The sequence below is a fragment of the Carassius auratus genome, unplaced genomic scaffold (genome assembly GCF_003368295.1).
Source record: "Carassius auratus strain Wakin unplaced genomic scaffold, ASM336829v1 scaf_tig00041264, whole genome shotgun sequence".
NCBI lineage: Eukaryota > Metazoa > Chordata > Actinopteri > Cypriniformes > Cyprinidae > Carassius > Carassius auratus.
The window spans coordinates 68,278-95,970 of record NW_020526639.1 but is presented as its reverse complement, the minus strand read 5'-3'; the positions used below and the strand labels follow the sequence as shown (position 1 = coordinate 95,970).

At 32.8% G+C, this 27,693-nt stretch overlaps 1 protein-coding gene across 4 annotated transcripts; it reads right to left on the bottom strand.

Annotated features, from left to right (window-relative positions):
* Nucleotides 1-512: 512 nt before the first annotated feature.
* Nucleotides 513-26,125, bottom strand: LOC113085070 (sodium-coupled neutral amino acid transporter 4-like). Of its 4 annotated transcripts, none has more exons than XM_026255073.1 (16): nucleotides 25,985-26,125; nucleotides 17,037-17,217; nucleotides 16,822-16,909; nucleotides 16,618-16,733; nucleotides 13,989-14,062; nucleotides 13,818-13,910; nucleotides 13,652-13,733; nucleotides 12,279-12,361; nucleotides 12,150-12,208; nucleotides 10,494-10,748; nucleotides 10,322-10,401; nucleotides 9,370-9,470; nucleotides 9,106-9,230; nucleotides 3,914-4,058; nucleotides 3,736-3,833; nucleotides 513-2,816 (listed from the first exon to the last, which is right to left on the bottom strand). In XM_026255073.1, the coding sequence occupies exons 2-16, from the start codon at nucleotides 17,129-17,131 to the stop codon at nucleotides 2,712-2,714; spliced, it is 1,599 nt and encodes a 532-aa protein (XP_026110858.1). In that variant the 5' UTR covers nucleotides 17,132-17,217; nucleotides 25,985-26,125; the 3' UTR covers nucleotides 513-2,711. The 4 variants fall into 4 exon arrangements, with proteins under 4 accessions (XP_026110858.1, XP_026110859.1, XP_026110857.1 ...); XM_026255074.1 differs by having other exon boundaries at nucleotides 17,037-17,160; nucleotides 25,985-26,115; XM_026255072.1 differs by lacking the exon at nucleotides 25,985-26,125 and adding an exon at nucleotides 20,624-20,835.
* Nucleotides 26,126-27,693: the final 1,568 nt, after the last annotated feature.

Sequence of the window (27,693 nt, the reverse complement as noted above, 5' to 3'; positions counted from 1 at the left end):
TATATATATATATATATATATATATATATATATATGTGTGTGTGTGTGTGTGTTGGTGTGTATACTGCATGTTTTAAATTATTCTTGTGCTGTTTTAAAATACCCCAAAATCACTGTAAAAAATACTTGAATATTTTAAATAAAATTATATATGTTAATACATTTATAGTTATATAAGTGACATTAATTATATATATTAAAAAAATGTGGATGAAAACTAAGAATTGCGCTCTAAATTTAGTGATTTAATTCTCATTTATTAATTTAGCAGATACTTTTATCCCAAGCTACTTACATGATAAATATTTATATTATTTTAATAACAAAATGTTTAATGTTTACTCTTGTGATCAAAGTAAATTTCCCTAAATTATTATTTATTTTTAATTATATAAATGTAATTATTCGAAGGATAAAATATTTTCAAACGTTTAAGTGAGATTCATCAGTGTAATTTTATATTTTCATATTCACATCATGACTTTCTCCACCGGTGGAAACACAAAGAAGGATGTTGTTTCACGTTTCTTTATTTCTCATGTTACATTAAATGGAAACAGCTTCAGTGATACAGATATGATCGGTTGTTCCTCTACAATCAGCAAAATACTGGGATACTGTGTTCACTTCACATTACCAAAATCATCTAAACTGTTACAGTTCGTAGATTCAGTGATGTTTCAATTCCTGCACATTTTCCCTGAAGGAAGCGACAGGAACAAGTCTGAGGATGAACGGACGTCTGAAGCGACGCTAACACGCTTAAAGTCGACATGAAAAACATTCACAACCCATTTTACTTCCATAATCTCGTGTGAAAATATGAAAATTGAATGGAAAGTCAGAAATGAAAAAGAAAGGAAATAGTTTTTTTACATTTTGATTAAAAATGACGCAAGCACTTCTTTTGAACGTGTATGAAGAAAGGGTTAATAATAATAATAAATGTTTCATCTGTTAACGTTTCATCTAACAATGAAAATACTTCTAAAGAATTTATTAATCTTAATTTCAACAGTTACTAATGCATTATTATAATAGTATGAATTTATCTGAATTAACAGATGTGTTTTTATTAACCACCTACATGACAAAAAAAATATTTTAAATTATATTTTAAATAAATATATTTACAACGTTCAAAAAAGGGGTCAAATATATTTTTACTTGCTCAAATGTTTTTCAAAAATATTATTTTTTTTATAATTTTGAAAATATATTTTAAAAATAGAAATATATTTTTAAAAGCACTTCAAAGTTTATTTTGCCCTCCATATATATTCAATCCGAGAAAATATGTTCACATTTCACATTTAAGGAAAAACTTTGTCTTTATATATCACAGGTGAACTTATAAAATAAAAAATAAACATTAATGAATTAGAAATGTATTTTCTTGCCCCTAATGTACATTTTGAAATATAGTTTGATATATGAAGGTAAAAAAAAAAAAAAAATAATAATAATAATAATAAAATAAAATAATAAAATTGTTGAAGACATATATTTAAAATATTTTTTTTGCCAGAAAAAAAAAACTTTTTTTTTTTTGCTAGTTAATGCATTAACAGATCTTTAAATGTTAATAAGAAAGCAAATAGGGTCAGTTTTGATTTCACGTCCACTTTAAAATGCATATATAAATTGCATTACAAACACGTCCGATATGTTTTTACGCCGGTAAACAGCGGAAGACAAATACTGCTCTAAATCAGATGGTTTTCAATCATTCTAGATGTGAAATATGACCAAACATTTGTCTGCGAGTCTCCGTATCATTTCAGCTGCTAACTAATCAAGTAACAAACAAAAAAAGAAGAGCAAAAACACGTGTAACTCCATGTGTCAGTTCCTCGTGAAACCGTCAAGGAGGCACAATACAAATACAATGGCTTTTCTACAAATTTACAAAAGAAAATAACGTCACGATGGCACCGAGATCTAAAATACAATACTAAAACTCTACCCCTCCCGGCGTCCATCCGTGACCCAAACGAAACGAATTAGACTATTTACAAACCATATACAACGTCCAAAAAGACCATGTTTGTGATTCAAAACATGCAAAAATATCATAACCATTTCATTTGAAATATTCACTTGCTTCATGAGTAAATAGATCACCAAAGGATCTTTAAATATCGTCCACTTTGGCAGGACCGGCGCAAGCAGAAACACGATGAGGGCGACAGGCGTGACCCTCTCGTGGTCTCCACAGTAAACCTGATGTGATGGGACTGTGAAGCAGAGCCGGGTTAGAGAGCGAACGGTCGGGTCTGGGCTTGTGCGTGTGATTAATGAGTCACAAACGGATGTTCGTGTCTGTGTGGTGTGGCTAAATTATTATCTAAACTTCTTTAGAAAGATGAATGCACAAAATCCTCTTAGCGAAGAGAACCGAATCAGGTGGAGAGGAAAAAGCTAAGCTTGCGTGGACCAACACTAGAATTTGGGTACAAAAATTGGACCTTTTTCCCCTCTCGAAGAGGAAATCTGATTCAAGTGATAATAATAAACACAGAGTCAGCATCATTTAGTTCTGAAATATCATCTTTGAGTGAACTGATAACAGCTATATCTATCTATCTATGTCCAGCTGATGAGACCAAACATGAAGTGCTTCTGTGATGAACCCTTCTGCCCAGCTCGGTCTCTCTTTAACGGCGAGCTGGGAAACAGATGAGAGAGGAGAGAGAGGTCCATGCGGAGGTTTAATGAGCTCCTCTAGAGCCGGGAGGATTGTGGATCCAGTCCAAGACGATCAGAGACAAGCTGCCGATCATGAAGAAGACGCCCACCACCAGGAAAACAGCCGCCTGTGGACCACAATCACACTACAGTTTACTGGAAATAATACAATTAAATGCTATAAAATATAACAATTATGTAAAAAAAAAAAAAAAAAAAAAGTTATAAAATAAAAGAGCATTACATAAAATAAAATATAATAATTCCATAATACAATATATTGTTTTATTTACTATAAAGGTTTACTTGTTTATTACTTACTATATAAATATATATTTAGAATATAATAATATAAAATAAAAAATAAAAATAAAATAGAGCATCACATAAAATAAAAATATTAAAATGAAATCTAATATAACAATTACATAATACAATATATTTAGTTTTTTTAATATATAATATATATACATATATATATAATTAAATATTATATATTATAATATAATTAAATATTTTAAAAATAGTGCATCATAAACAAAACATTAACATAAAATCTAATATAATAATATACATGTAATATACATAACACAATATATAGATTTTTTTCAACTATATAGTAAAAACATGTTAATTACGTGTTTATTACTTACTAGAGTTCATATATATATAAAATTAAAAAAGCATTACACAATCAAATTCCAAAAATTAAATACTTTTTAAAAACATTTAAAAATGCTTTTTAATCTAATTACAGTTCGTTTTTTTTTTAATGGAATACATATTTATATTTTATTTATAATTGTAATTTTTACCCTGAGATTTTAAGCTTATATTTTAATTATTATTATAATTTTTTTATTGGTTTAATTTATTTTACCAATTCACGAACCCCCTTGAATTTCCCCGTAGTTTAGGAAACCCTGATGTTTAATGCACGTCATGTGTTGATAATAAAGACTACTATTTATTTTAGTATGTTAATGAATGTGGTATATCATAATTATATTAAAGTAGCAGGAGTAACATAACACAAGATGCACTCACGGATATTTTCTGCGGCGATCTGAACGGTAAGCTCTTGACGAGCCGCAGGTAAAAGGCGGCGGGGAGGATGAAGATGAGCATGGTGGCTGCAGACGAACCTACGGGAGGAAGAGGAGGAGTCAGTGTGTGTGTGTGTGTGTGTGTGTGTGTTCAGCTCCTCACAAGCACAAGCACTGACCGATGAAGCCGAAGATGTCTCTGATGGTGGGGACGAAGATCACCAGGAGGTTGTTGAAGGCCAGTATCGCGGCGGCGATGAGGAAGTGTCGGATCCAGCTGAACTCTTTTCCAGCGAAACACAGCGTGATGACGGACGAACGGATCTGAACACACACATCATCAAACTAAACCATCACCTTGTTTAACTAAAGCAAGCAATTCTACAATACTGTGAGAGAAACGAGAAATATAATCACAATACATACACAATTATTGTTTATATTCACACACACAATATATATATTTATAGTTTATTTATAGTGTATTTATAGTTTTTTTCTTCACTTTTTAATATACATGTTTTTAAACAATAAATGTTTTTTTATTTTATATGTATATATGTTTTTAATGTTATTTTTACCAAATGTGTAATTTGTTTATATATATATATATAAATCACATTTATTGTTTAAAAAATTATGTATATTAAAAAGTGAAGAAAAAAACTATAAATATACATTGTGTGTGTGTATATATATATATATATATATATATATATATATATATATATATATATATATATATATATATATATATAAACAAATTACACATTTGGTAAAAATAACATTAATATTTTATATATATATATATATATATATTTATATATATATATATATATATATATATATATATATATATATATATATATATATATATTTTTTTTTTTTTTTTTTAATAATTAAATGTAAAAAAACATTACAAAACATTAAAAGTCCCATTACACATTTGTTAAAAATAAAATTATATATATATATATATATATATATATATATATATATATATATATAAAATATACACACATACATAATTTTTTATAGTTAATAGATTAACGTTTTTTATTATATAAATAACACACACACACACACACACACATATATATATATATATATATATATATATATATATATATATATATATATAAACTTGAATCTATTAACTATAAAAAATTATTATCGATAGATAGATAGATGTTTTATAATTTTTTTATTATAAGTAATTAGGTAATGTGGATGGTTGCTGTTGTAATAAATATGGTTCTCTTCAGTGAAAACACACATCATTTTTCATATGCACTGTGGTCCAGATCTCTAAGAGTCTGTGATCGAAATGTTCAAGCAGAAGTAAATCTCCAGTCCGGCGGCTTTACACAAGATTCCAAACAAATGAAAGCACATAACTTCATTTCTGAAACACGATTATGTGTTTAGATTTAACTGAATTCCTTTGAGAACTAGTGTTACTGTTATAAAAAGCACTGTGTGAACACACTCTCTCTCTCTCTCACACACACACACACACACACTGGAGTCTGAATGGAGCAGGAACTGTACGATCCTGAGCAGGTGAGTGAATTATCTGAGCGCAGGTCACAGGACCCGGACTGATCCGCTCAGAGCATGAGAACCTGCTCACACTGGGCCAAAGTTCACACACACACACACACACACACACAGAGTGGGCGGAGCCTGAGGCAGGATCACAAGTGTAAGTGTGTGGTAGAGTTGCATCAGCCAGCAGCAGAGACGAGTCTGACACAGATCACTCAAGCAGAGATCGCATTAAACGCAGCTGCGCTTTCAACGTCTGAAGATACAGTTACAGAGAACCAGTCGTTAAAAAGCCCTGTGTGAACCCAACCGTGCTGCCGCTTTCAGCTACACTGAAAACTCTTTACTTCATTAACAATTAACTCACTAATTCATCTTTAAATTATTGTTCATTTTACACTACAGATATCGAAACGTTCATAAAGCTAAGAAGATGCACAATTAAGTTTTCAAAAAGTTTGCCCTTAAAATACTAATAAGAAAAAACAATAGACTATATGTACTTTTAATAATATTAATAAAAATTAGGAAATAGTTTATTGCAACATTATTAATACATTTTGTAATTAAAAAATTTATTAACAATAAATTGTTAAAATATATAATTGAATATGCCACTAATGCTACTACTAATAGATAGTGTATACAAATATATAATAATATATTTATAGTACAATATTAGCATTTTTAATATATGTAAAAAAATTTAAATCAAGAAATGGGGTCAGAAATAAGCTCAATTTGAAGGAAAAACTAATTTTATTTTTCCATTCACTCCATATTTTTTTAATCTTCACAATAAAAAAGTTTGATACATTTTTCAGAAAACAACACTTAATATTTTAGGTCATTTTGCTTCGTCTTAATTTGTGATTATTCAGATATTTTAACTGAATGATAAGACAAAGTAAGTTTGTTACCTCTAAACTCTTGCTGCAATAATTAATCTATTTTTAAATTACAATATCTGTTAAATGACAATAACAAATTAAGAAAAAGTGTATAAAAACGGTTAAATATGATGGAAAAAATAATTTTAGCAGACAAAGTTGATTAATGGAGTCTCTCGAAACACCTGGAGCTCAAGAAACATTGTTACAGTAATATTTCGTGTAAATTCATGTTCAAATCTAAGGTTTTTGTGGCATGAAAACAGCCTGTTTTACAAATACTGTAATCTGAGAAATGTCTATAAGATACAGCTTCAGTGTAATCATCTGCTGTTGTTTGTTGTGTAGTTAACTAGATTTTCAGCCTCGGTGTTGTTTCTTTACTTGAAATAAGTAGCTTAACATGCTAGTTTCAGAGAAGGGGCTCCAAAAATAGCTGCTGAGATCAGAGAGAGATCAGCCACAAAACCAGAAGAAGACGAGCACCAGCTTTCAGAGAAAAGCTCTGTCTCCTCTCATACGTGATCATGTGACTGCACTGACATGACCTTTGACCCCAGGCTGCACTGACCTCACAGGAGTCACAGTGTGACCGCTTTAATCCCAGACTAACATAAAGAGAGACTTATAGTAAATATATAGAATAAAAACAAAATCAAATATATATTTAAAAAGTGAATTAAAAAGCAGTAGACATTTAACAATAAATGCAAAAAAAAATGACCCATTTAACAAAAACATAATATTAAATAATAATTATATATCATAATATTTTTATATTTACCTATAGAATTTAGAATTTTAATTATGTAACTGTTTTATACAATTTTATACACCAATAGTATGTTATAAATATATTAATGAATTTATTTATAAACACAAACACACACTTTTTAAAAGTATATGTTCATAAACTTATTAATTTATTAATAAATATATAATCTAATATTATCATTAAAAAAAATCACGTAATAAAAAACGCATGATACTTTAACAGAATGTTTATAAAAATATATTTTATATGTGCAAAATAATAAATGTATTTTAATGTTAAAATATTAATACATATATTTTAATAATATTAATTAATAATAATTCTAGTATATTATTATTAAATAAATAAAATAATAACGAATAATAATTAGATATAATAACAAAAATTATGTTATGTTAAAATACTTTTAAAATTTAAATACATAATAAATAATAATACAGATATATATGTACTTTTTAACTAATCTTATAAATGTATTTTAATGTTAAAATATTAATATAAATATAAAATATTAATAATATAATAAATAATAATAAATTATAAAAATAATAATTAGATAATACAAATTGTTAAAATATCAAAAATATCATACTTAAAAAAAACAACATAATAAATAAATAATATTTATATATGTACTTTTTAACAAATAATTTTTGTAACTCTGCAGATTGTTGAAAGTGTAATAAATGGTGGCCTCATTGAATCAAGCATCTGACAGAAGTGTAACCGGAGCTGAAGGGCCCCGGGGTCCTTTATAAGAGCAGACAGCTGTCACTGCTCGATGTGTCCTGAGAAAACCTGAATTCAGAAGAAACAACCTTCATATCATCATCAAACGTCCAGCATCGTCATCGCTCGTGTGTCTCGCTTCTGTTAGCGAGTGTCGTCTGCGAGCCGGACTCAAGGTCTCCGATGGCTCTCAGACAAAGCATGTGAAATCTCACGGACCGTCATATTAAAGAGCAACTCGAAGGCCAAGAACACAGCATGTCTCAAGCTCTGCAAGCTCTGATGTAAAGCTCAGGCCTCAGCTCGACTGTGATCTTTCACACAAGCCGTCCGATGCTAAAGCGGTGTAAACAGCCAAGGTTTTAACGTTTTTAGACAAACTAATCAAATATAACCAGCACATTTCAGTCTTCAGTGAAACGCTGATCTGATTAGAGGAGCTGAAGGAGTGTTTTGTGTGATTACAGCGCCTCTGGAGGACACACGCTGCACTGCAGCTGTAATATTCCACTGGCTTTGATCGCCCCTCCCTCCCTCACTGTGTGTGTGTGTGTGTGTGTGTGTGTGTGTGTGTGAGAGAGAGAGAGAGAGAGGAGGGGGCCTGAGCAAAAGAAGCTCTAGAACGCCCTCTGTCGTCACATGACAGAAAAATACATTTTTAATGGAACAAATCAGTGTTATTTTAGTATCACTGATAGACCATATTAGTTTTAAGTGATATTTTTATTTTTCTATTTTCACTTCGTCTTTACTTGAGTTTTGTGTTTTAGTCGTTTTATTATTTATTTATTTTCTTAAATGTCTCCTTAATTTTTTTATGTATTGGTTTTGGTTATCTTAGTACATTAAAAATGATAAACACTGCCTTAGCAGCTAGTTTTGAGATTTTATTTCAGTTAATTCAAGTCATTTTCAACGCTTTTATGTCATTGATATTCTAATATAGTTTGCAAATTTTTTTAATTCAATTTTATTTTTCCATTTTCTGTTTTAAGTTTCATTTTAGTTAAGGTTTTAATAATTTTGTTAATATATTTTAATTCTTTATTTTAATTGTAATATTTTTTTTTAAATACTTGTTGAATTTTTTGAGCGCTGATTATAATATTTAAAATTAAATACTAAAATAAATTTACGTTTGGGCTCTGTTGTTAATTGTAACCTTATATTTATTTAAAAGGGTTCCTTTTTTATCTTCTTTATTGATTTCATTACAAATTAATTCATTAAAAAGAACCACATTTACTAGTAAACCACTGTTTATTAGAAATCTTAATTTTTTCCCTCTGCTGCACTGAATCCTCATGTTTTTATGCAGTTATTTTAATGCATCATGTTATATTAAACCAAAGCATGTTTTTTCAGATGCATGACAGGCCACAATAAGAGGACATGAATAAATAAATAAAAGAGCATCTCTGTTACTCACGGGGAACAGCACAATGGGAACGGTCAGTGTCACAGCGGTCAGCACGGCCAGACGCACCAGAAGAAGCATCGTGTCAAACTTATAGACCTTGGTGAAGGTGTGAAGCAGCTCTGCCTCCACATGATCTGAGAGAGAGAGAGAGAGAGAGAGACACAGAGAGAGAGAGAGAGAGAGAGAGAGAGAGAGAGGGAGGGGCGTTCAGTAACGAGTAACTTCTGGACTGGATTGTGTGCTGAAGGTGTGCATGAGAAGAGCGTAATGTACCGTAAAAGGTCAGATAGCCGAAGAGAGCGGAGAACAGGTACATGACCAGCATCGCCAGGATGGACAGGTTTGAGACGGTCTGCATCTTCCTCCGAGAGCGACTGAGAACACCAGAAACAGCTCGGTGAGATACAGCACAGGTGATTATAACGGTGTCAGTCGATATCTGCTTTATCGAATATTCTTCCAGTTTATCGAGAAACACTGTGCTGGGATCAGATTTTATTTGATATCTAATATAACATAATACAAAACAATATTAACATTTCTTAATATCCTATTGTTTTTGTTACTGGACCTGATGCCATTAAAAAAAAAGAATAGAATAGAATATAATATAATATAATATAATATAATATAATATAATATAATATAATATAATATAATATAGCCAAATTTCTAAATCTCAGTATTTTTGTTAATGGACCTTATGTTATTTAATAAAAAAAATAAAAAGTAAAAATAATAATAATAATAATAAACTACTTAAAACTATAATATAATATAATATAATATAATATATAGCCAAATTTCTTAATCTCATTGTTTTTGTTATTGGACCTTATGCTATTTAATAATAATAATAATAATAATAATAATAATAATAGAAAATTAAGAATAATAAAAAAACACTACTTAAAATTATTTAATTATTTAATAGAGCAACATTACTTGACCTGATATTATAATTTTTTTATTATAATAAATTATTAAAAACTACTACTTAAAACTATTTAAATAATATAAATTATATGATATTATTTAAGTAATATTATATATTATTTAAATAATATAATATAATATAATGTTTTGCCATTTAAAAATACACTATTTAAATAATTACCTGTTATTGGCCAATTTTCTATTTCTATTGGTGCATTACGATTTAAGTGTTTAATTTATTGGACAGAATAGATTTATTAATTTTTTGCATGTAGAAAGTTTTCCTCACTCTTTGAGTTCGCTGTAGATGGGCAGAACTTCAGGATGACACACGAAAGCAAAGGCGAGGATGGGAACGGTGTACACGGTCTGAAAGACACAAACACAGCAAACACCGTGATGCTCTCGTCTTTTTTCTCTTCTGGTCCGACAGGATCAATGACATGTTTGTGCATGGTCACCTGTGAGTTGAACACAAAGTATTTGGGCGTGCACATGTCCTCGGTGTCCTCGGGGTGAGGCGTGACCTGGACGGCGCTGTGGAGCGGTGCGTGAGGATCCAGGTGAGGAGCGTTCGCTGCTGATAAAGAGGCCAGCGCCGAGGCGTTGTGCAGCGAGTACAGACCCAGAGCGTCCGAGCCGTTCACGCTCATGTTTGACTCGTGCTGGTAGAAGAACGGAAGAGGACACGGCAGGATCGTCTTCTTATAGATCAGCTGAGAGAGAAAACAATGAACCACGCATGAGAAATCAGCCTCGTATCAGCCAAACAAATGATTAAATCACACGTTTTACAATCTGCACCACTGGAGCTGATGATCATTGGTGGTATTCTGCAGTGTCGACTAGACGAATCACACGTTAGTGGGCGGAGCTAGTGGAAATCGCTTCAGCCAATCAGACGGAGTATTTGCACTTAGTGTAAATAGACACTCCATATATGTAAAACGTTTATTGAAAATACAAATACAGTAGCCCATACATCTTTCTACATCTCCTGAAGCATAATAATAGATTTGTGATGTTTTTTTGGGGATAGTTCTGGAAAATATGAAAATTGGGACTGTTTTGTGGGTGAGGGTTATTTAATAAAGCTAAAACCATAAAAATGTTTACTTGTAGTGAAACAAATAATAATAATAATAATTAAAATATAAAATAAAAAGTATATAAATAAATAAAAGTAATGTAGTAATGAAGTAAATGTACTAAGCTTAAACTAGAATAAAAAAAATAAAAAATATATTTATTTTAGAAGAAAAAGACTGATAATTATCATTAATCGATTATTAAAATGTTAACTAAAATTAGTTATAAAATGCTCTGAACAGGGTTATTCTAGTTAACTAAAACTAAAACATAACATTTAAATTTAATTAACATAAATATCAAATAAAATATAAAAAAACTCTCTTTTTTATTAATTTAAACTATGTAATAAAATAACTAAAACTAAAATTAAAAACTACACAGACATTAGCTAAAAGCTAAAACCATAAAAAAACGTTACTTGTAGTGAAATAAATAATAATAATAATAAATAATTAATAATAAATAAAATGTAGATAAAAGTAATGTAGTAATTTAGTAAATGTACTGAGCTTAAACTAGAATAAAAATAATTGTAAAATATACTTATTTTAGAAAAAAATAATTTGAAAATGATCAATCGATTATTAAAATGTTAACTGAAATTAATTATTAAAGACTATAAACATGGTTATTATAATAAACTGAAACTACATGCATAACATTTTAATTGACTTAAAATAAATATCAAATAAAATATAAAAAATTTTTTTTTTATTAATTTAGTTTAACTATGTAATAAAATAACTAAAACTACAATAAAAGAAATTTAAAAACCACAGACATTTTAAAAAAAAATACTAAAAATGAAAAACCAATCCGTTAAAAATATAATAAAAAATATGAATAATTCAAAATATGAATAAAATCTATAATGGTATCTGAAAGATACTAAGTGAACATTGGTTTGGAGCTAGTAAATGATTTTAATTTTGACTGAGGTACTCCTACTGACACATGAATGCTGTACCATCGTCTAAAACACACTGGCATGAGAGCGGAGAGGAAAACAGCGTCAGTAAACGTACCACTCCCAGGAAGAACACCATGCACGAGAGCGAGAAGCCGCTGGTGTAGCCCAGATACCCTGTGAGACGAGAACCAGTTAGACTCGCTTCACGAACACAAGCTCTCTCACACGACAAGATCAGTCTTACCCAGGTTCTTCAGCAGAGACAGCGGGAGAATGATGCCCACGGACACAAACACCACCAAATAATTCCCGTCCAGGTACCATTCACTGCACAGAGAAGAACCCATGCAATCCCTCAATACATGATACTAGAATATACAATACAGACTGTTTCAATGCAGCTGCACTGAAATAAACAAGAAAACATTCATAAAATGACTTCAGTTTCAGCAGACAGCTCTACAGAAGTGTCATTAGAAGCAAAGTTACTAATGCTAAATGCTGTTTAGTCTTTTTCTTGGAAATGCATCAAAATTAAGTGTGTTTTCAGACATAATATCTGCTAAATATATTAGTTTTTAGCATAAACTTTCTTAATTTTGATACATTTTTCAAAAAACAAGACAATTTCTGAAACATACATTTTTTAATTGTTTTTATATTTATTTTAAATATATTCTAAAACATAATAATACATTTTAAAATTACATAAATGTTCATACATAAAAAAACAAATTTTATTAACAGAAAAATAATATATATATTTTTTCCTTTTAAAAACGTAATTTGTTTGGAGCCCACTGGCAGATATTTGTTCTTGTTTTAAGCAAAAATTAACTTAATTTTGATACATTTTTCACAAAACAAGTTGTAATATATTTATTAATTATTTAAATATATTCTTACGTTTTTAAGGGGGTCATTAGAAGCAAAATGACATGCTATTAAGTCTTTTTCTTGGAAATGCATTAAAATTAAGTGTATTTTCCTTTAAAAAAAAGACAAAATATACTTAATTTTCCTTTGATATATAATAAATATACAATATACAAATTTAATTACCAAAAATTATATATCTTGTTTTCCTTTTATTTTTCGGAGCCCACTGGCAGATATTTGTTCTTGTTTTAAGCAAGAATTCACTTAATTCTGATACATTTTTCACAAAACAAGTCGTAACATATTTATCAATTATTTAAAATATATTCTAAAGTAAAATATTAATACATTTAACAATTATAAATATTTTAATCTATTTAAAGTGAATATAATTTCATTTACATGTAAATTTCATTAACATAAAAAAAAATCTTATTCAAACTAATCTGAATCTTTAAAAATAACACATTTTGAGAAATCAATACTAAATATATCTTGATTTAAGGATGTTTAAATATTTGTAATGGTAAAAAAGATCAAAATACTGAGGAAGAACATCGTTTTGCATTTAATTGTACAAATAATATACAAATAATAAAAATATAGATTTTTTTGATTGATGCATCGATCCATATCTCTCTCCACAAACTACAGCAAATTTGCATCATAAATCAGATATTATTCTTTAAATCACTGCTATACAGACACAAATACTCATTAAACCTCACTGGGACTTACCCAGAGTTCTCCTGCAGCCCGAGAAAAGCTTTAATCACCTCTGGAAGCTCGTATTTGACTATAAACAGGTAGCTGGACATGGCTGAAGACGAACCAAACACATTAACGTCACATCACTCGCGCTAAAAACTAAAGAGTCAAGCGATTTTAAAGATAACACCTTTACCTCCGATATTCTGCAGAGTTATCGATCCAAAAGCTGCCATTTTTCCCGGCCATCCGAACGCTTTCTCTCCGAGCTTCTCGTAGATCAGCGAGCCTGGAGTCAGAGGACATTATAGCATCGACTGCATGCTTCGGATATTAACGTGTTTGTTTGTTATAGCGTCAAACTCACCTCCTTCTTTGGCCGTCACTAGTAACAGATGAACGGAGTAAAGCGACAGGATAGCGACTCCAAGCAGGAGAATGCTGGAAAAACAAAATAAAAGTCAGAAATCCACTGACTACAATATAAAACATCATGCGTTCAAATGCAAACCCTTACGAAAAATTTGTTTATTCAAGTGTGCTATTAGTATAACCTCCTTTTAAACTTAAAGTATGCTTTGGAAATGCTATGAAATATATTTAAAATAACATATACTTACAAAAAGTCTAATATATTTGAGATACTCCTAGAGAATCTGTGTTTTCATTGTTATACTCTAGAGGGCGCTAGTACACATCTTCTGCACAGAATTTCCAAGAAAACACAAGTGAAGAAGAAAAAGGAAGAGCAGATGCTAAAACATGTAATCTAACACGATCATCTGAAATGAAACCGCATCAAAACTGTAACGTTATGGAATAAAATGTGGACCGATGAAGAAATAATAATTACAGTTGATCGACTCCATCGACGTTTTGATCATCTTTCTGATTCCAATTCATAGTCTTTTTGCAGCTTTTTGTTCAAAATGTTATTTCTTCATTTTTATTAAACTTACCCACATTAAAGAGTTAAAAAATAACGCATGAAGCTAGAATAATTTTTTTAGTTTACAAGCAGATACTTTAAGTATACTTAAAGTGTACTTAAGTATACTAAATAAAATAAACTTGAAGCATACTACTTTTTGGTAAGGGTAGTCACTTAGTTAGCAGGGAACGTTTTTTAAACATTATTTAAATGTTAGGACGAAACAGTCTTAAAGTAATGTTTATGGAATGTTCTTATAACGTTAAGAGGAAACGTTCCGGGATCAACGTTCTAAAATATTCTATTTGATGAACATTCTAAGAAACGTTTTGTAACGCTTAAATAACGTTCTAATAACGATAACATTTTAAAATATAAAAAAAATAAACATTTAACTTTTAAATAACGTTACAACTGGACATTATAACATTTTAGAATATAACATATACATTTTTAAATAATGTTACATTTTGTGTAACAATAAAGTTAGTAGAACGTTGGGAGAAACGTTCTTGTAACATTTAAGTAACATTCTAACCACAACAAGACAACGGGACTTTATAACATTTTACAGTATTAAAAATAAACTTTTTTGTAACCTTTAAATAACGTTAAACATTTGTTATTTATCATACGTTCTCATATCTATTTTTTTAACAGTTGCACAGTCATAAATTTGCTTTCGTTAAATACCATTTTGATTTGCTTGTCATTTGGAGGGGTCACAATTTCTATTTTGGTGCTTTGTATTAAAACCATTTTGAACCACAAAGATCATAATTACTCATTTGAATAGTAGATAAGTCAGCTTTTAATGATTTTTCTCCCATTGATGGTATTTTGGAGGGGATCTTCAACGCACAGACACACACATGAGCGGCCTGCATTTAGAAAGCGCTTCAAAAATAAACCTCAGCTAATGTTGCAGCATGTTACTAACAAGACGATCCCAAACATGCTGAGGAGCATCTGACCTAGAGAAGAGACTCAAAACTTTGCCTGAGAGTTTTACTTACCAGCCAATCAAGTCCACAGTTAATTAAATGATATTAAATACAATTAATATCCAGAACAAGCTACAGCTCGCTGGTTTACAGCCCATAAATCAGTCTGATTCTGTCTCTGCTGGAGGTGTGTGTACACCGCTGCCTCCTGCTGGCCATACACAGCTGACTGCTGTCAGTCACACACACACGCGCACACACACACGCACACACACGCACTCTTTAACCCTTCACTGAACAGCAGACCACAGCCGCTAGCTAAATATAGCTACATAGTTTCTTTGCGATATGCGCGGTGTAGCGTGTCACAGACAGGAGAAAACATTCTCTGATAAGAAGCTCTGGAGGTTTCTGGAAGTACTGCTTTAGCTACAGACTGGGCTGGAGCAGACATTTCGACTTTTGAAACCATACAGAAATAGAATTTAGTTTTAGTCATATTTATTCTATATAGTTTTTATTAATTTTCATTTCGGTTTCAATTAAAAAAATTTAATAAAGCCTCTATTTTTTTTTATCTGACAGTCATTCATTCATGGTTTCAAGTTTTTAATGATTGCTGCGGTCTAACTGTAAAAAGAAATGCTACATTTAAAAAAAAAAAAATAATAATAAATATTATATATATATATATATATAATATAGAGTACTGTCAAATCAATTAATAATATGATCATATATATATATATATATATATATATATATTTCTTTTTTGTATTATTATTATTATTATTATATGTATATTTATTTATTTAAAAAAGTTATTTATTTTATCCCGAAAAAATGTGGCAAAAAAAAACCAAACAAAGAAACAATGAGGATCTCAGTTTGAGTGTTTGCATTAAATGTGGGCACAAATAATAAAAGAGCCTAACTTTAATTAATTACACTTAATACTTAGAAAGAAGTGATGACAAAGTTTAAAAATGACTAGAGCCTACTTTCCAACAAATGCATTTCTTCAACCAGGATTATGATTGGCTGAAAGTTCTGACACATCATTAATATTCATGAGTTCTATATCATGCTCCTCCCATTTTATACTTTATGCAAATACTCACACAAACAGTATGATGCCGGTGTTGGCCATGGCGAAGGACAGTCCCAGAATTCCACTTCCCATGATGGCGTTACTGAGGTTAAAGACGGACATCCCGAACGACGTGTGACCCGGGTGCTGAGAGACCGAGAGAGAGAGAGAGAGAGAAAGGGTTAATCAACAGAGAGAGAGAGTGTAAATTTGTAAATGAGTTTCAGAATCTTACATATTCTTCTTCATCATATTTCTTCTTCTTCATGATGCCATTGGTGAGAAACTTCTGACTCTCTCCGTCGTCGTCATCCAGAAACTGGCTGTAACACGTGAATACAGACACCTTGTTAAGGCATTTCACAGGTTACATGATGGATCCATGCATGAATATGTCATCACACCATGTTGTGCATGTGGAGATCAAACACACACAACAGAGACTCTGACCTGGCCTTCTCTGAATCGATGGGCGTGAAGCGATCGTCCACGCTGCTTTCGTCGTCCGCCTCTGTGCTCACTTTCTTCAGCTCCAGACGGTCCATGTTCACAGATTTGGTCTTTGGGAAAATGGCTGGAAGAAGCACCAGAGAGATTTGGTTGGAGCTGGAACTGACACCAGGAAGCAGCTCTATAAATAAAAGATCAATACATCATTCACAGTGTCTTCATTTGACTTTTTTAATCATAAAGAATGAGTTAATGCATCCAGATTCTAGCAGCTATTCCAATTAGTTAACAATTCCTATTCCTATTGCAATGCAATTCTGGGTCCATCCTTGTCGTTGTCTAATGACAATAAAATCTGGGCAAAAACATCTGTCTGATAGACAAGTTGGTGCTGCAATATTGACATTTTGCTGGTTCTTTGCCCATCAGTTTCAAAGACCGCAAGCAACATGATCTTTCACCCATGGACAACGAACAATGGTCTGTTGTGGCACCACAGCACTTACGAGGGACCTTTAATGCAAAACATCTTCCAAATATGCCAAACCAGACCATGCATTTGTCCATTTGCATGAGAGATGGACGAAAGAAGATCAAGAAATGCTACAAGCCATATTTGAGCTTGCATGAGCTCAATAATTGATAAGCCACAGCTCCAACATGATGATGGTTCATACAAAAGTGGAAACACTTCCGAAAAAGTGGATTTCAGGAAGACGTGTGAGTCGTATTTTAACGTTCTGCCCGGAAACAAAGATGTTGTGACTCCAAACCATCACGAAAGAAGAAATACAAAGAGTTGTGTAGAGAACTGTGACGACGAGCGCTTATCAGGATCAACTAAACGCTGGATATTCAAAAGTGTGTAAATGTTTAAAGTTCGTGGCATAGAATCGTTAAAATATGTCAGAGTTTTACTCACTATTTTTTTTTATTATAGTGGCGACATTTCCACACCCCAAAACATGACGTTTAATGAAAAGAATCTTCTTTCAATGGAAAACAGCCAAACCCTGCCTGAAAAGTCGCTAAATGTCGCTAGATGACATCATCATCTAATTAGCATATTCATGACGTAAGTGCGTCGTACTGTCTTGCCTCCCTGCGCTCACGTACTGTATTTCAATGCATCCAAATTCTCAATAAAACTATTTTTATTATTATATTTGAATGTTTCTGTTGTCAGACAACGGAATGAGTTTTATAATGACTGAAACACGGTCCATTAATACTACATAACCAGCTCTTAAAGATATTAATCTGCACTAAAATCATATTCACGACATTGGGTGATAAAATCAAATACACATACGATTAAGACAATGGTTGTACTGTTATTTCGGCTATAATTGCATTATAATTAATTCTATATTATATCAACTATATAATAATCTATATTTTTAATATTCTATATATTTTATATTATTGTAAGTCCAGTTTTTATTGACTTTATTTCAGTTTTCAATTCATGATTGTTAGTTTTAGATTCAGTTAACCCAATTATTTTTATTTTTTTAAATATTTTAACAACCTTTATTAGCTAAAACTATAGAAACAATTGTTCGAATAATTTCAGAGACACAATAACATAACTTTTATGTATAGGATACATTTTAAACCAGTTATATATAGCACAGTAACCCTGAAAAATACACATAGTGCATAAATTAAAACAAAAACTAAACTAATACAATCTGGAACACAAGTATGTCAATGATCCTAAAATAACATTGGTTTGGACCTAGCCTTCAGTGAGCTGCTCAGATCTTTAATATGTGATATGTTGTAATTACAATCACACACACACACACACGTCACTATTGCTGGATTCAGCAGTTATTTCCTGTAGGACTCCAGCTCCACAGAAAGGCTGTGTTTGTTCAGTGTTTGGGTTGAGGACTCATGTATCTGTGTCTGATCTGCTCCATGACGCACTAGCTCTGGAATCAGCCGCGTTTAGCTGCGCGCCGACACACACCTGTTACGAGCGCACAACGCTCACTGGCCTCAGGTCTGCTATTTCCAGCCCATGCAAGGCACAGACCGTCCTGAAAACCATTCCCTGAGCGTCCAGCAGGACGGAGAGAATTACATAAGAGCCAGTTAATAAGCCAACACACCGCAAAACAATTCTTACACCCGGTTACCCACAATGCTCCCCTTCACCGACACAAAGCCCTCATTGATAGGATTCATAAACGCGGCCAGAGAAACCGCTGAACTATAGACTCATGGAAATATTGCACAGGACTGAGGAAGAACGCAGATGTGGTGCATTTACTGGATTCACACACCAGAACATAAAGTAAACCATTTTTACTGTGTGCAATCAGACAGTTACTGCTTCTAGAAAACAACAGCAATATGTTAAAACACACCAATATTTTACTGAACACTAATACAGATCAGAATAAATACTTCTGCCAAGTAATGCAATGTTGCAATTTGATTTTACAGCAATGCATGAGTTGGAGTCTGTTTTTAAGTTTAATTCAATATTTTTGACCTTTCTTTGCTATTGTCTTGGAATTGTTTTATTCAAATTTTTTCAATGCACCATTTATTTTTACCAAGTATTTTTATCAACATTTACAGCAAAAAAAAAAAAAACATTTTGTACCTTTTGACCTTATCCTATTATGAATAAATGTAAATAACTTTACCATGACTCATAAGGTAAGGTAGATAAAAAAGGTACAAAAGTGGGGCTAAACCTTTTAAAAAGGCTCATTTTGGACCTTTTTTTTCCCTAAAGGAAAAATGTTAGTATCTTAAAGATACATGTTCTCACCTACATATTAGTGCCTATATTGTACAAATTAGTATCCTTTAAAAGGGGAAAACTTTTGTACCTTTTTTTTCTGAGGGTGCAGCAAAGCATAACAGATTCTGGTTCATTAGTCTGAACTAAGCATTTAAACATGTAACTTCAGCCGAAAGAGATCAAGTCTAAGAACAAACTCTAGCCTTGTTAAACCAGCCTAACCAGCAAAGACCCAGATGGACACGGCTAATGAAGTATGACCACACCTTTAACTCCAGGACACACTGAGAAACGCTGAGATCTGTCAGCCTCAAATCACTCATTACACCAGCTCTCAACACAGCAAAACTCATCGGGAATAACCACTGAAAGCAGAACTAGAAAAACAGTAGATGAAATGCCTTAAATCGTTTGTCTTTGACAGCAAAGACATCAAATGGAGAACCTCAGCATCTCAGACATTTCTGCTGTAATCTCATGCATTTTGGAGAAACTAGAAAATAAACCATCGAAACCGAACTGTTGGCATGCAGTTCAAGTGAAACCAGTGTGGACTGGTCTTAAACCGGTCTTAGTTGTGCTGTCCTCATGAATGTCTCCAAGCAGCTGGAGTGTTTACGACGAGAAACACTCGCTCTTCAAAGGGAAACGTATGTGTTTGTGCTTGAACCAGCATTCTTCAATCTGGACTCACACACACACACACACACACACACACACACACAAACTAAAGCACCAACATTGAGCAACCAAACGCAAAACCCAAAGATCTCCTCTTGCTTTAACATGCTTATAATGTATTAATGGTGGTTTGGTTACTCACAATGAAAGCCGTTAACAAGCAGGACACTAGATGTGTTCACAGAACAAGGATGAGCTTCGTTTTTTAGCCCTGGAGGTGAGTGGAAGCTTTAAAGAGCATTGGGAGGGCCCACGTCATCCAATCAGAACACTCCAATTGTCAACCACTCAGAGCGAAGCTCCGCCCCCTCTCCCCTCCACCTGCTTCACTGAAGGCCACACGGGCTTCCAGAAATGAGTTCGAGATAAGGCGACGTGTTGCATCAACTTCTGTTTGCACTGGGGCAAGAATCTGGGGTCACTCGGACTCACGGACGCAGATATTGAAGACTCACTCTGGGACGCCAACCAGCAGCCGCCAATCTGCATACGCTACAGAGGTGTGTGCAAAACACACATACGGACACACACTCCGGGGTCACTGATCCAAACCACTTCATTCAACTCAGATCAGAAGTCTTGCTAGTGCCATTTGAGATATGGGAAAAAAATTACCAACACATGAAAATACTGGTGAATTTTGTAAAAAACTGGAATAAATATGGTGGAAAATTAGCATTTAGCTAATTGTTTTGTATTATGTAGTCATAAATCAACATTATATCCAATATCATCCAAATTAAGTACTGACCACCAATACACTAGCAACACACAGTCCCAATTATTTGTACATTTTGGTAAATAGTCAAGTAAATATTACATAAAATATGTGTTCAGATAATGTTTTTGTATGTTATTTAAATAATGATCACCAATATACTAGTGTGCTACATTCTCAAATATCTGTGATTTTTTTTTTTGGTTGATAATATTATGGTAATAATTGTGTAAAATGTGTTCAACTTTAACATTATATCCAATGGCAGAACTCCAGATGTCTAAAAATTGCCAATTGAAATAATGGCCACCAATGGTTCTCCATTTCCAATTTCAGTAAATATTCAAGTAAATGTTCTGTAAAATGTGCTCAGTTGATTTCTTGTATCATGAAGTTATCATTTTATCAGATAGCAGTACTCCAAATCTCTAAATATCAATATTTGGTCATTGAAAAATCCATCAGTGCCAACTGAAATACTGAGTTTTATAGAATTAGTACTGTAACTTGCCATTTAACAGCTGCTTTTATCTAAAATGGTGAATTTATTACTGGCTAAACCACCCTGGAGCAACACTGGCAGCATTTAACCAGTGTGCCACATCATCCCAAAACATACAATCCCAATCAAAGCAATCCAGCCAAAGGTGATCCATTTAAAAAACTTGCTACACACAAAAATAAGACAAATTATGGATGGACATGGGGCTTTTTAACTCCCACATCATGACTGCGTCTGAATGTCGTCTCATGTTATGCTAGTCATGGTCAAAAACCAATCATACCGTCTTGATGCAGGTGCTCCAATCTCAAGGAGAAAGAGTCTTCCTGTGGCCAGATGCCTTTCCTTATATGGAGACACTCAACACCGCCAGCCAATCAGAAGCTCCGGCTCAAGGGTCAAACACACAACACTCCACAGAAACACAACACCTCACACTCAAAGTGTAATGTATAATAGATTAAATTACTAATTTGCTAAAAATACAACTAAACATTCTAACTTAACAGACAAAGAATAAAATCTAGTTCCTTCAACCTCAAAATAAATCCAAATATATCACCCTCATACAAACCAACACTTCAGACGGAGTCAAACTAGCACGCTCAACCAGTGCCCCAAAAATTAACCCAAAATTTGGTATTTAGACACTATTTCTTATAAGAATGAGAGCCAACACAACAAAAACGTACTCAACCTTATTTCTACAGTACACTCTACAAAATCTTCATAATGGAAAGGGTCCAGATTTAATATTCAAAGCTTTTTATATTTCCATATATTTATATATGGAAACATGAAAAGCGCCTATCAAACACATCTACCTCATCAGCTCATTAGTAAAGACTCCAAGACCTGAAATAGATGGCTCAGATAGGAGAGATGTCCAAAATGTGTACTGCTGGTGTGCTTCCAGGAACCACGTTGGGAAACGGCCCAAACTTTTTCGCGGCTTCTAGTTCATGGTATCTTGTAGCAGCATGCACAGGCAGAGGATCGCCATCTGCGCAGTCGTCGGCGTGCGAGTGGTTGCCATGGAAACAAGAGGAAGGATGAGAAAGATGGAACAATGGGAAGCAACATTCCACATTCCCGCCCAAGAACATGCGACTCCGGACGAGCCGTCCCAAGCAACACACAATGATTTACACGTGTGAGATTTCACTGTTAACCTGCATGCTCTCTCAGTGCTATTATTTCTCTGAGCGCTCAACGGGACTCATGTTCTCCTTCAGCTCTAAGATTATCCAGCCTGACCCTTCCTATGGCTCTAGATTACATTACAGAAAATATATCAAGCAGCAGAGAGACGGACACCATCTCACACCGCTGCTTTACCTTTGCTCCATAAAACTTAAAACCGACCTCTCATACTTGCATTTTCAACATATACTTGTATATGTTCACCCGATACCCCAAATTTGGCATAACAGCAGCTGAGATGCTCCTTCATCAGCGTGCCAAATTTGACAACGTTTTATTATAAGATCGTTGGGCTTCCGCAGATTTACCTCCAGCAGAAATGACAGAAAACAAATAAGAGAAGCGTTGCTACACAGCTTTGGTGCCTGACCCTTTACAAAAACTGCTTGACTGACTTAAAAATTGGATTGCAAATACAAAGAGTTTCAGATGTTTATTTTCTGCTTGTCATATGTCCTTGGTTTCATCTCTCTGTCCAACATCTTATCAGTCTATCGATTTGCTCATTGCTTGTGACATCAGTGACGTAGCAGAACACATAATGGACTGTCCTGAGCTGCTCGCGTTAATTATAATGTAAGATGAGCAGAGCCATGTCTAGAGACGCGAGGATGGACTTTTTTTTCAAAAACCACTCAAAAAACACTAGTGTTGTGCTAAAAACTACTAAGTTACCATACATCAACGTTTTGGCAACCGTCCAGAACACTGTAGTATTGCAGCACTGAGATTTTCCATGGACTCTCATGTGTCATAAAGACACCTTCTTATAATTATGATCATAATTAGCATGAATATCACGTCCAATTTGAATCTGCTGACAAAGGCTGATTAGACGATAGTGGAAATTCTGTGCATGTGGCTCAGAACGACTGGAACATTGTGGCTTCATCCGTGTTTGTTCTCTGAGGTTATTTTCGGTCTTTGAGTTTGCACCAAAATTACAGTTGGGTCCAAGAATCAGTTCTTTTTCTGAAGCGCTTTCATTATTTAAAAAAAAAAACACTGAACCCATGATATTAAAGCATTCAATTTTTTGATTGCAATCAGAAATAATGATGCGGTGATATACGCAGTTATTGTGAAAAAAACGACAGTATTTTCTGGAATAAAGGTTGCTTTTTATAATATGAAATGTAATCCAATTTATATTCCGAAGCAACTTTTAAAATGCAATTTACATCAAGCATGCAAACGTTAAGATTCATGCAGAATGACTGAAAGTTTGTGAGCCCATTACGCATTACACACAGCTTCAGTTTCACTTTAAATTGATTTCGTCTAAATTTCCGAACGTAATAAAACGCAGCTAAAAGGGAATGTTCTCAGAACTTCTGAACAAATGTTCTTTCAGTAACATTCACTCAAAAGTTATCTGCCCATTAATAATGCTTTCAAAATGTTAGCATAAAAACATTATTTATGGAACATTATTGTTCCTGAAACGTTTTAGTTGGACGTTCCTCTAACACTTTTTAAATGTTGCTACTTTTTTTAGAATGTTCGGAGAACTTTCAAAAGTAACATTCTCATAATGTTGCTCAGAGAACATCAGAATACTGTTTTCATAACCTAATGGGAACATTAGTAAAATGTCCTTAGAACATATTTTGTTAAGCTGGGAAAATGTAACTTATATAAGTTACTTTAAGTGAATTTTAGTGACTACACTATCCGACTCAAATGATTGACGGCTATCATTCATCTCTAACTGAAACTGGGAACGCAGGTTAGTTCAGATTTATGAGCCACTGTTTAAATTGTGTAAGCGGACAAGGGAAAGTTTACTTTGAGCAGTTTTACTATGCTGGGGCACAAACAACCCAGAGTTAACACACACAGAGTTCATGAATATGACAGACGGCCGAGGCGCCGTGATGGGTTTGGATTATGAATATGATCATAAATCATTGATGCCATAAAGAACATAAAAATAAAATAAAATAACGACTTTATGCCAACAAACAAACACATCTCTGTTAGTCATAACCGGTTCATGGTGTAAAGTTGTAACGTTGTAAATGTTTTCATTATTTTGAAATACAGTCAAACAAACACAATAAAGCTATAATCTATGTAAAGGAAGACCCTTATAACTCAGACTCTAAATTAATAAGAGTTATATGCAAGCATGCAATGCCAATAATTACTGGCCGGTCATGATTTATAAAAGGTGCATCCTGTGTGTGTGTGTGTGTGTGTGTGTGTGTGTGTGAGAGTGAGTTCAGCATTGGTGGGTAGAATGTTCTGGATTGGGATAAACCTCAATACAACTGCAGCACATGGAGTTACTCCTTCTCATTTCTATGCTACTTTGCCAGTTTAGTATTTAAATGCAGAAAGTGGGCTTCCTAAAACTACTCTTACATGCAAATCAGTGTAACGATCCAGAAAAGGTGGATTTTGTTTCTGTTTTGTAAGTCGCTAACTGAGTCTGTTGAATGCACAAAAGATAAGAGTGTCTGCTAAATGCATCCATGTAAATGCAAATTAAACGGAAACAATATTTTTCCTCTGTAAACAGTTGTAAAGCTGACATGTGTTGCTTTTATAAAGTTCGTTTTGAATGCCGTTTCCTAACAGCACTTCACCACAAACAAGGATGTGCATCACAAACACGCTTTTCCTCCAGACATAGAGCTAAAAAGAATAATACAAATGTTGTTAAACACTTGATATGAGAGTAACTCTGCGCAACGTGTGTGTTTAAAGCCTTAAAAGCTGCAGGTTGAGTTGATTGACTGGTGCAACGAGCTCCGGCGCGCGCCAAACACAATCGCTTTGTGTGCGTGAAAACAAAACAATACCGTTCACCAAAACATTACAGATGCACGCTGAAAACACCGTTTCTGGATTATATCGTTCAAATGCGCGTTATAATGTTTCAAACATGTTGATTTAACGTTTGCACGCGCAAAAGTGTAATAATAGTAATTAGAAGTTTTCTTTTCCGTTCAGTGATGCTTCTGATGCATCGCTTCTGTCTCGCGCCAGCGCCAAACCGTGATGCTGCAGAAGCGCAACATCAATGTTTCACTTTCATTCTCTTATTAAATGAGTGTCTGTGTGTATGAACCCACCTGGATCCTTCAGAGAAGCAGCGCAGAGCTCGCAGGATGAAGAGACACTGGCGTCGCTCCTCCAGAACAGACCCGCTTTTGGGCTGGGAGGAGCGCGTGGAAATTTCCACCATGTGATGATGGCAAACCCTCCACGAGCTTCAAATTACACCAACACACACACACGCACACACACGGTGATGGTCGGGGGTCTTCATGAGGGGCTGCAGAAGTGTGTGTCAGATCATGTTGGTCCTCGAGGGTGTCTGGCCAGTGTGTGTTCTGTCGAGGCTTTTGCGAATTTTATATTATTTTAAAACTTCTTTATTTTATTTTATTTTATTATTTTATTTTAAGCCTTCTTTATTTTATTTTATTTTATTTTAAATCTTCTTAATTTAATTTAATTTTATTTAATTTTATTTTATTTTATTTTATTTTATTTTATTTTATTTTATTTTATTTTATTTTATTTTATTTTATTTTATTTTATTCCCAGCCTCAAATTTCAAGGGTGTTTGGCATGTTTTTGTTTTATTATGGCTTTTGTTAACCATTGTTTTATTTTATTTTTATTTATTTTCTATTATGATTATCTTAAATAGCTTTATTCTATTTCATTTGAAACCTTCTTTAATTAATTAATTTTATTTTTAAATGATTTTATATATTATATTTTGCCAAGCCTCACATTTCAAGGGTATTTTATTTTCATTTATTTTTTATTGTGATTATCTTAAATTGCTTTATTTTATTTGACCCTTTTTTTTACTTTACGTTGATGTATTTATTATTATTATTATTTTTATTATTTTACATTGTCTTTTATTTCTTATTTTATTTTATACATAGCCTAACTATAATGCTGTATTTTTTATTATTTTTATAACAATCTCTGGAAAAATCAATTGTAGAAACAGTTTTTGCTCAGAAATTTCACAAATAATTACAAAGAAATGAACACATTAAATAAAACATTGAATTAAAACTTTAATCTTGGAAGTAGTAAACACACTCCAATATTACTTTTATTAACACCTCTGAAAAATCATTACTGTCTCTGTTTTATTGTTTAGATGCTTTAGCAATATATGTAAAACTATCATGCCAATAATGAAATTGTTTGATTGCTTATTTCTTCTTCTTCTTTTAATTTTTGTGCTTTTATTTATTTAGTTTAAAATTGCACTATTGGTATTTCTTCAGGAAAACAGAAGTGCTGCATCTGGTTATAAATTCTAACTTAATTCTGTTCTGTACTTTTGTCAACCAGCTGCGAATCAACATCAGGCCAGAATGCACTAATCCAATTTATCAATCTCCAGTCTCATCAATGTGTCATAAATCACAAGGTTTTTGCAATCTCCTTTTAATTGTTGAGCAGTGATCATGTTTAGTCTTTTAACAGAAGGACATTTACACACTGCCAAGTGGATTCAGATGACTTTGCATTTCTGTGAGTGAACCGATCTCTCCGCCAGCTTCACTCATGTGAATACATGTGCGTGTCCTTGAGCGAAATCAAGCACACTCCTCCAGACTGAAGTCCATGCGACGCTTCTGCACCCGAAACGATTGCAGAATTCAAATCACGCTGAATAGATTTCTCCGGGTGTTTTTGGAAATGCATGGTCAGACTGAGTGAGATACATATGTTTAATTCATTTTCAATGCAAGAATACGTACTGCATTAACACTAGCATGCTATTCCACAAGTAGCAGATTGCAGA

Excerpts from the sequence above, each read along its gene's own strand:
- LOC113085070 (XM_026255073.1), bottom strand. The coding sequence starts at position 17,131 with ATGGACCGTCTGGAGCTGAAGAAAGTGAGCACAGAGGCGGACGACGAA. Across the intron at positions 16,734-16,821 it reads AATATGATGAAGAAGAATAT|CACCCGGGTCACACGTCGTT; the intron begins GTAAGATTCTGA and ends TCGGTCTCTCAG. Across the intron at positions 10,749-12,149 it reads TGGTGTTCTTCCTGGGAGTG|CTGATCTATAAGAAGACGAT; the intron begins GTACGTTTACTG and ends TTTCTCTCTCAG.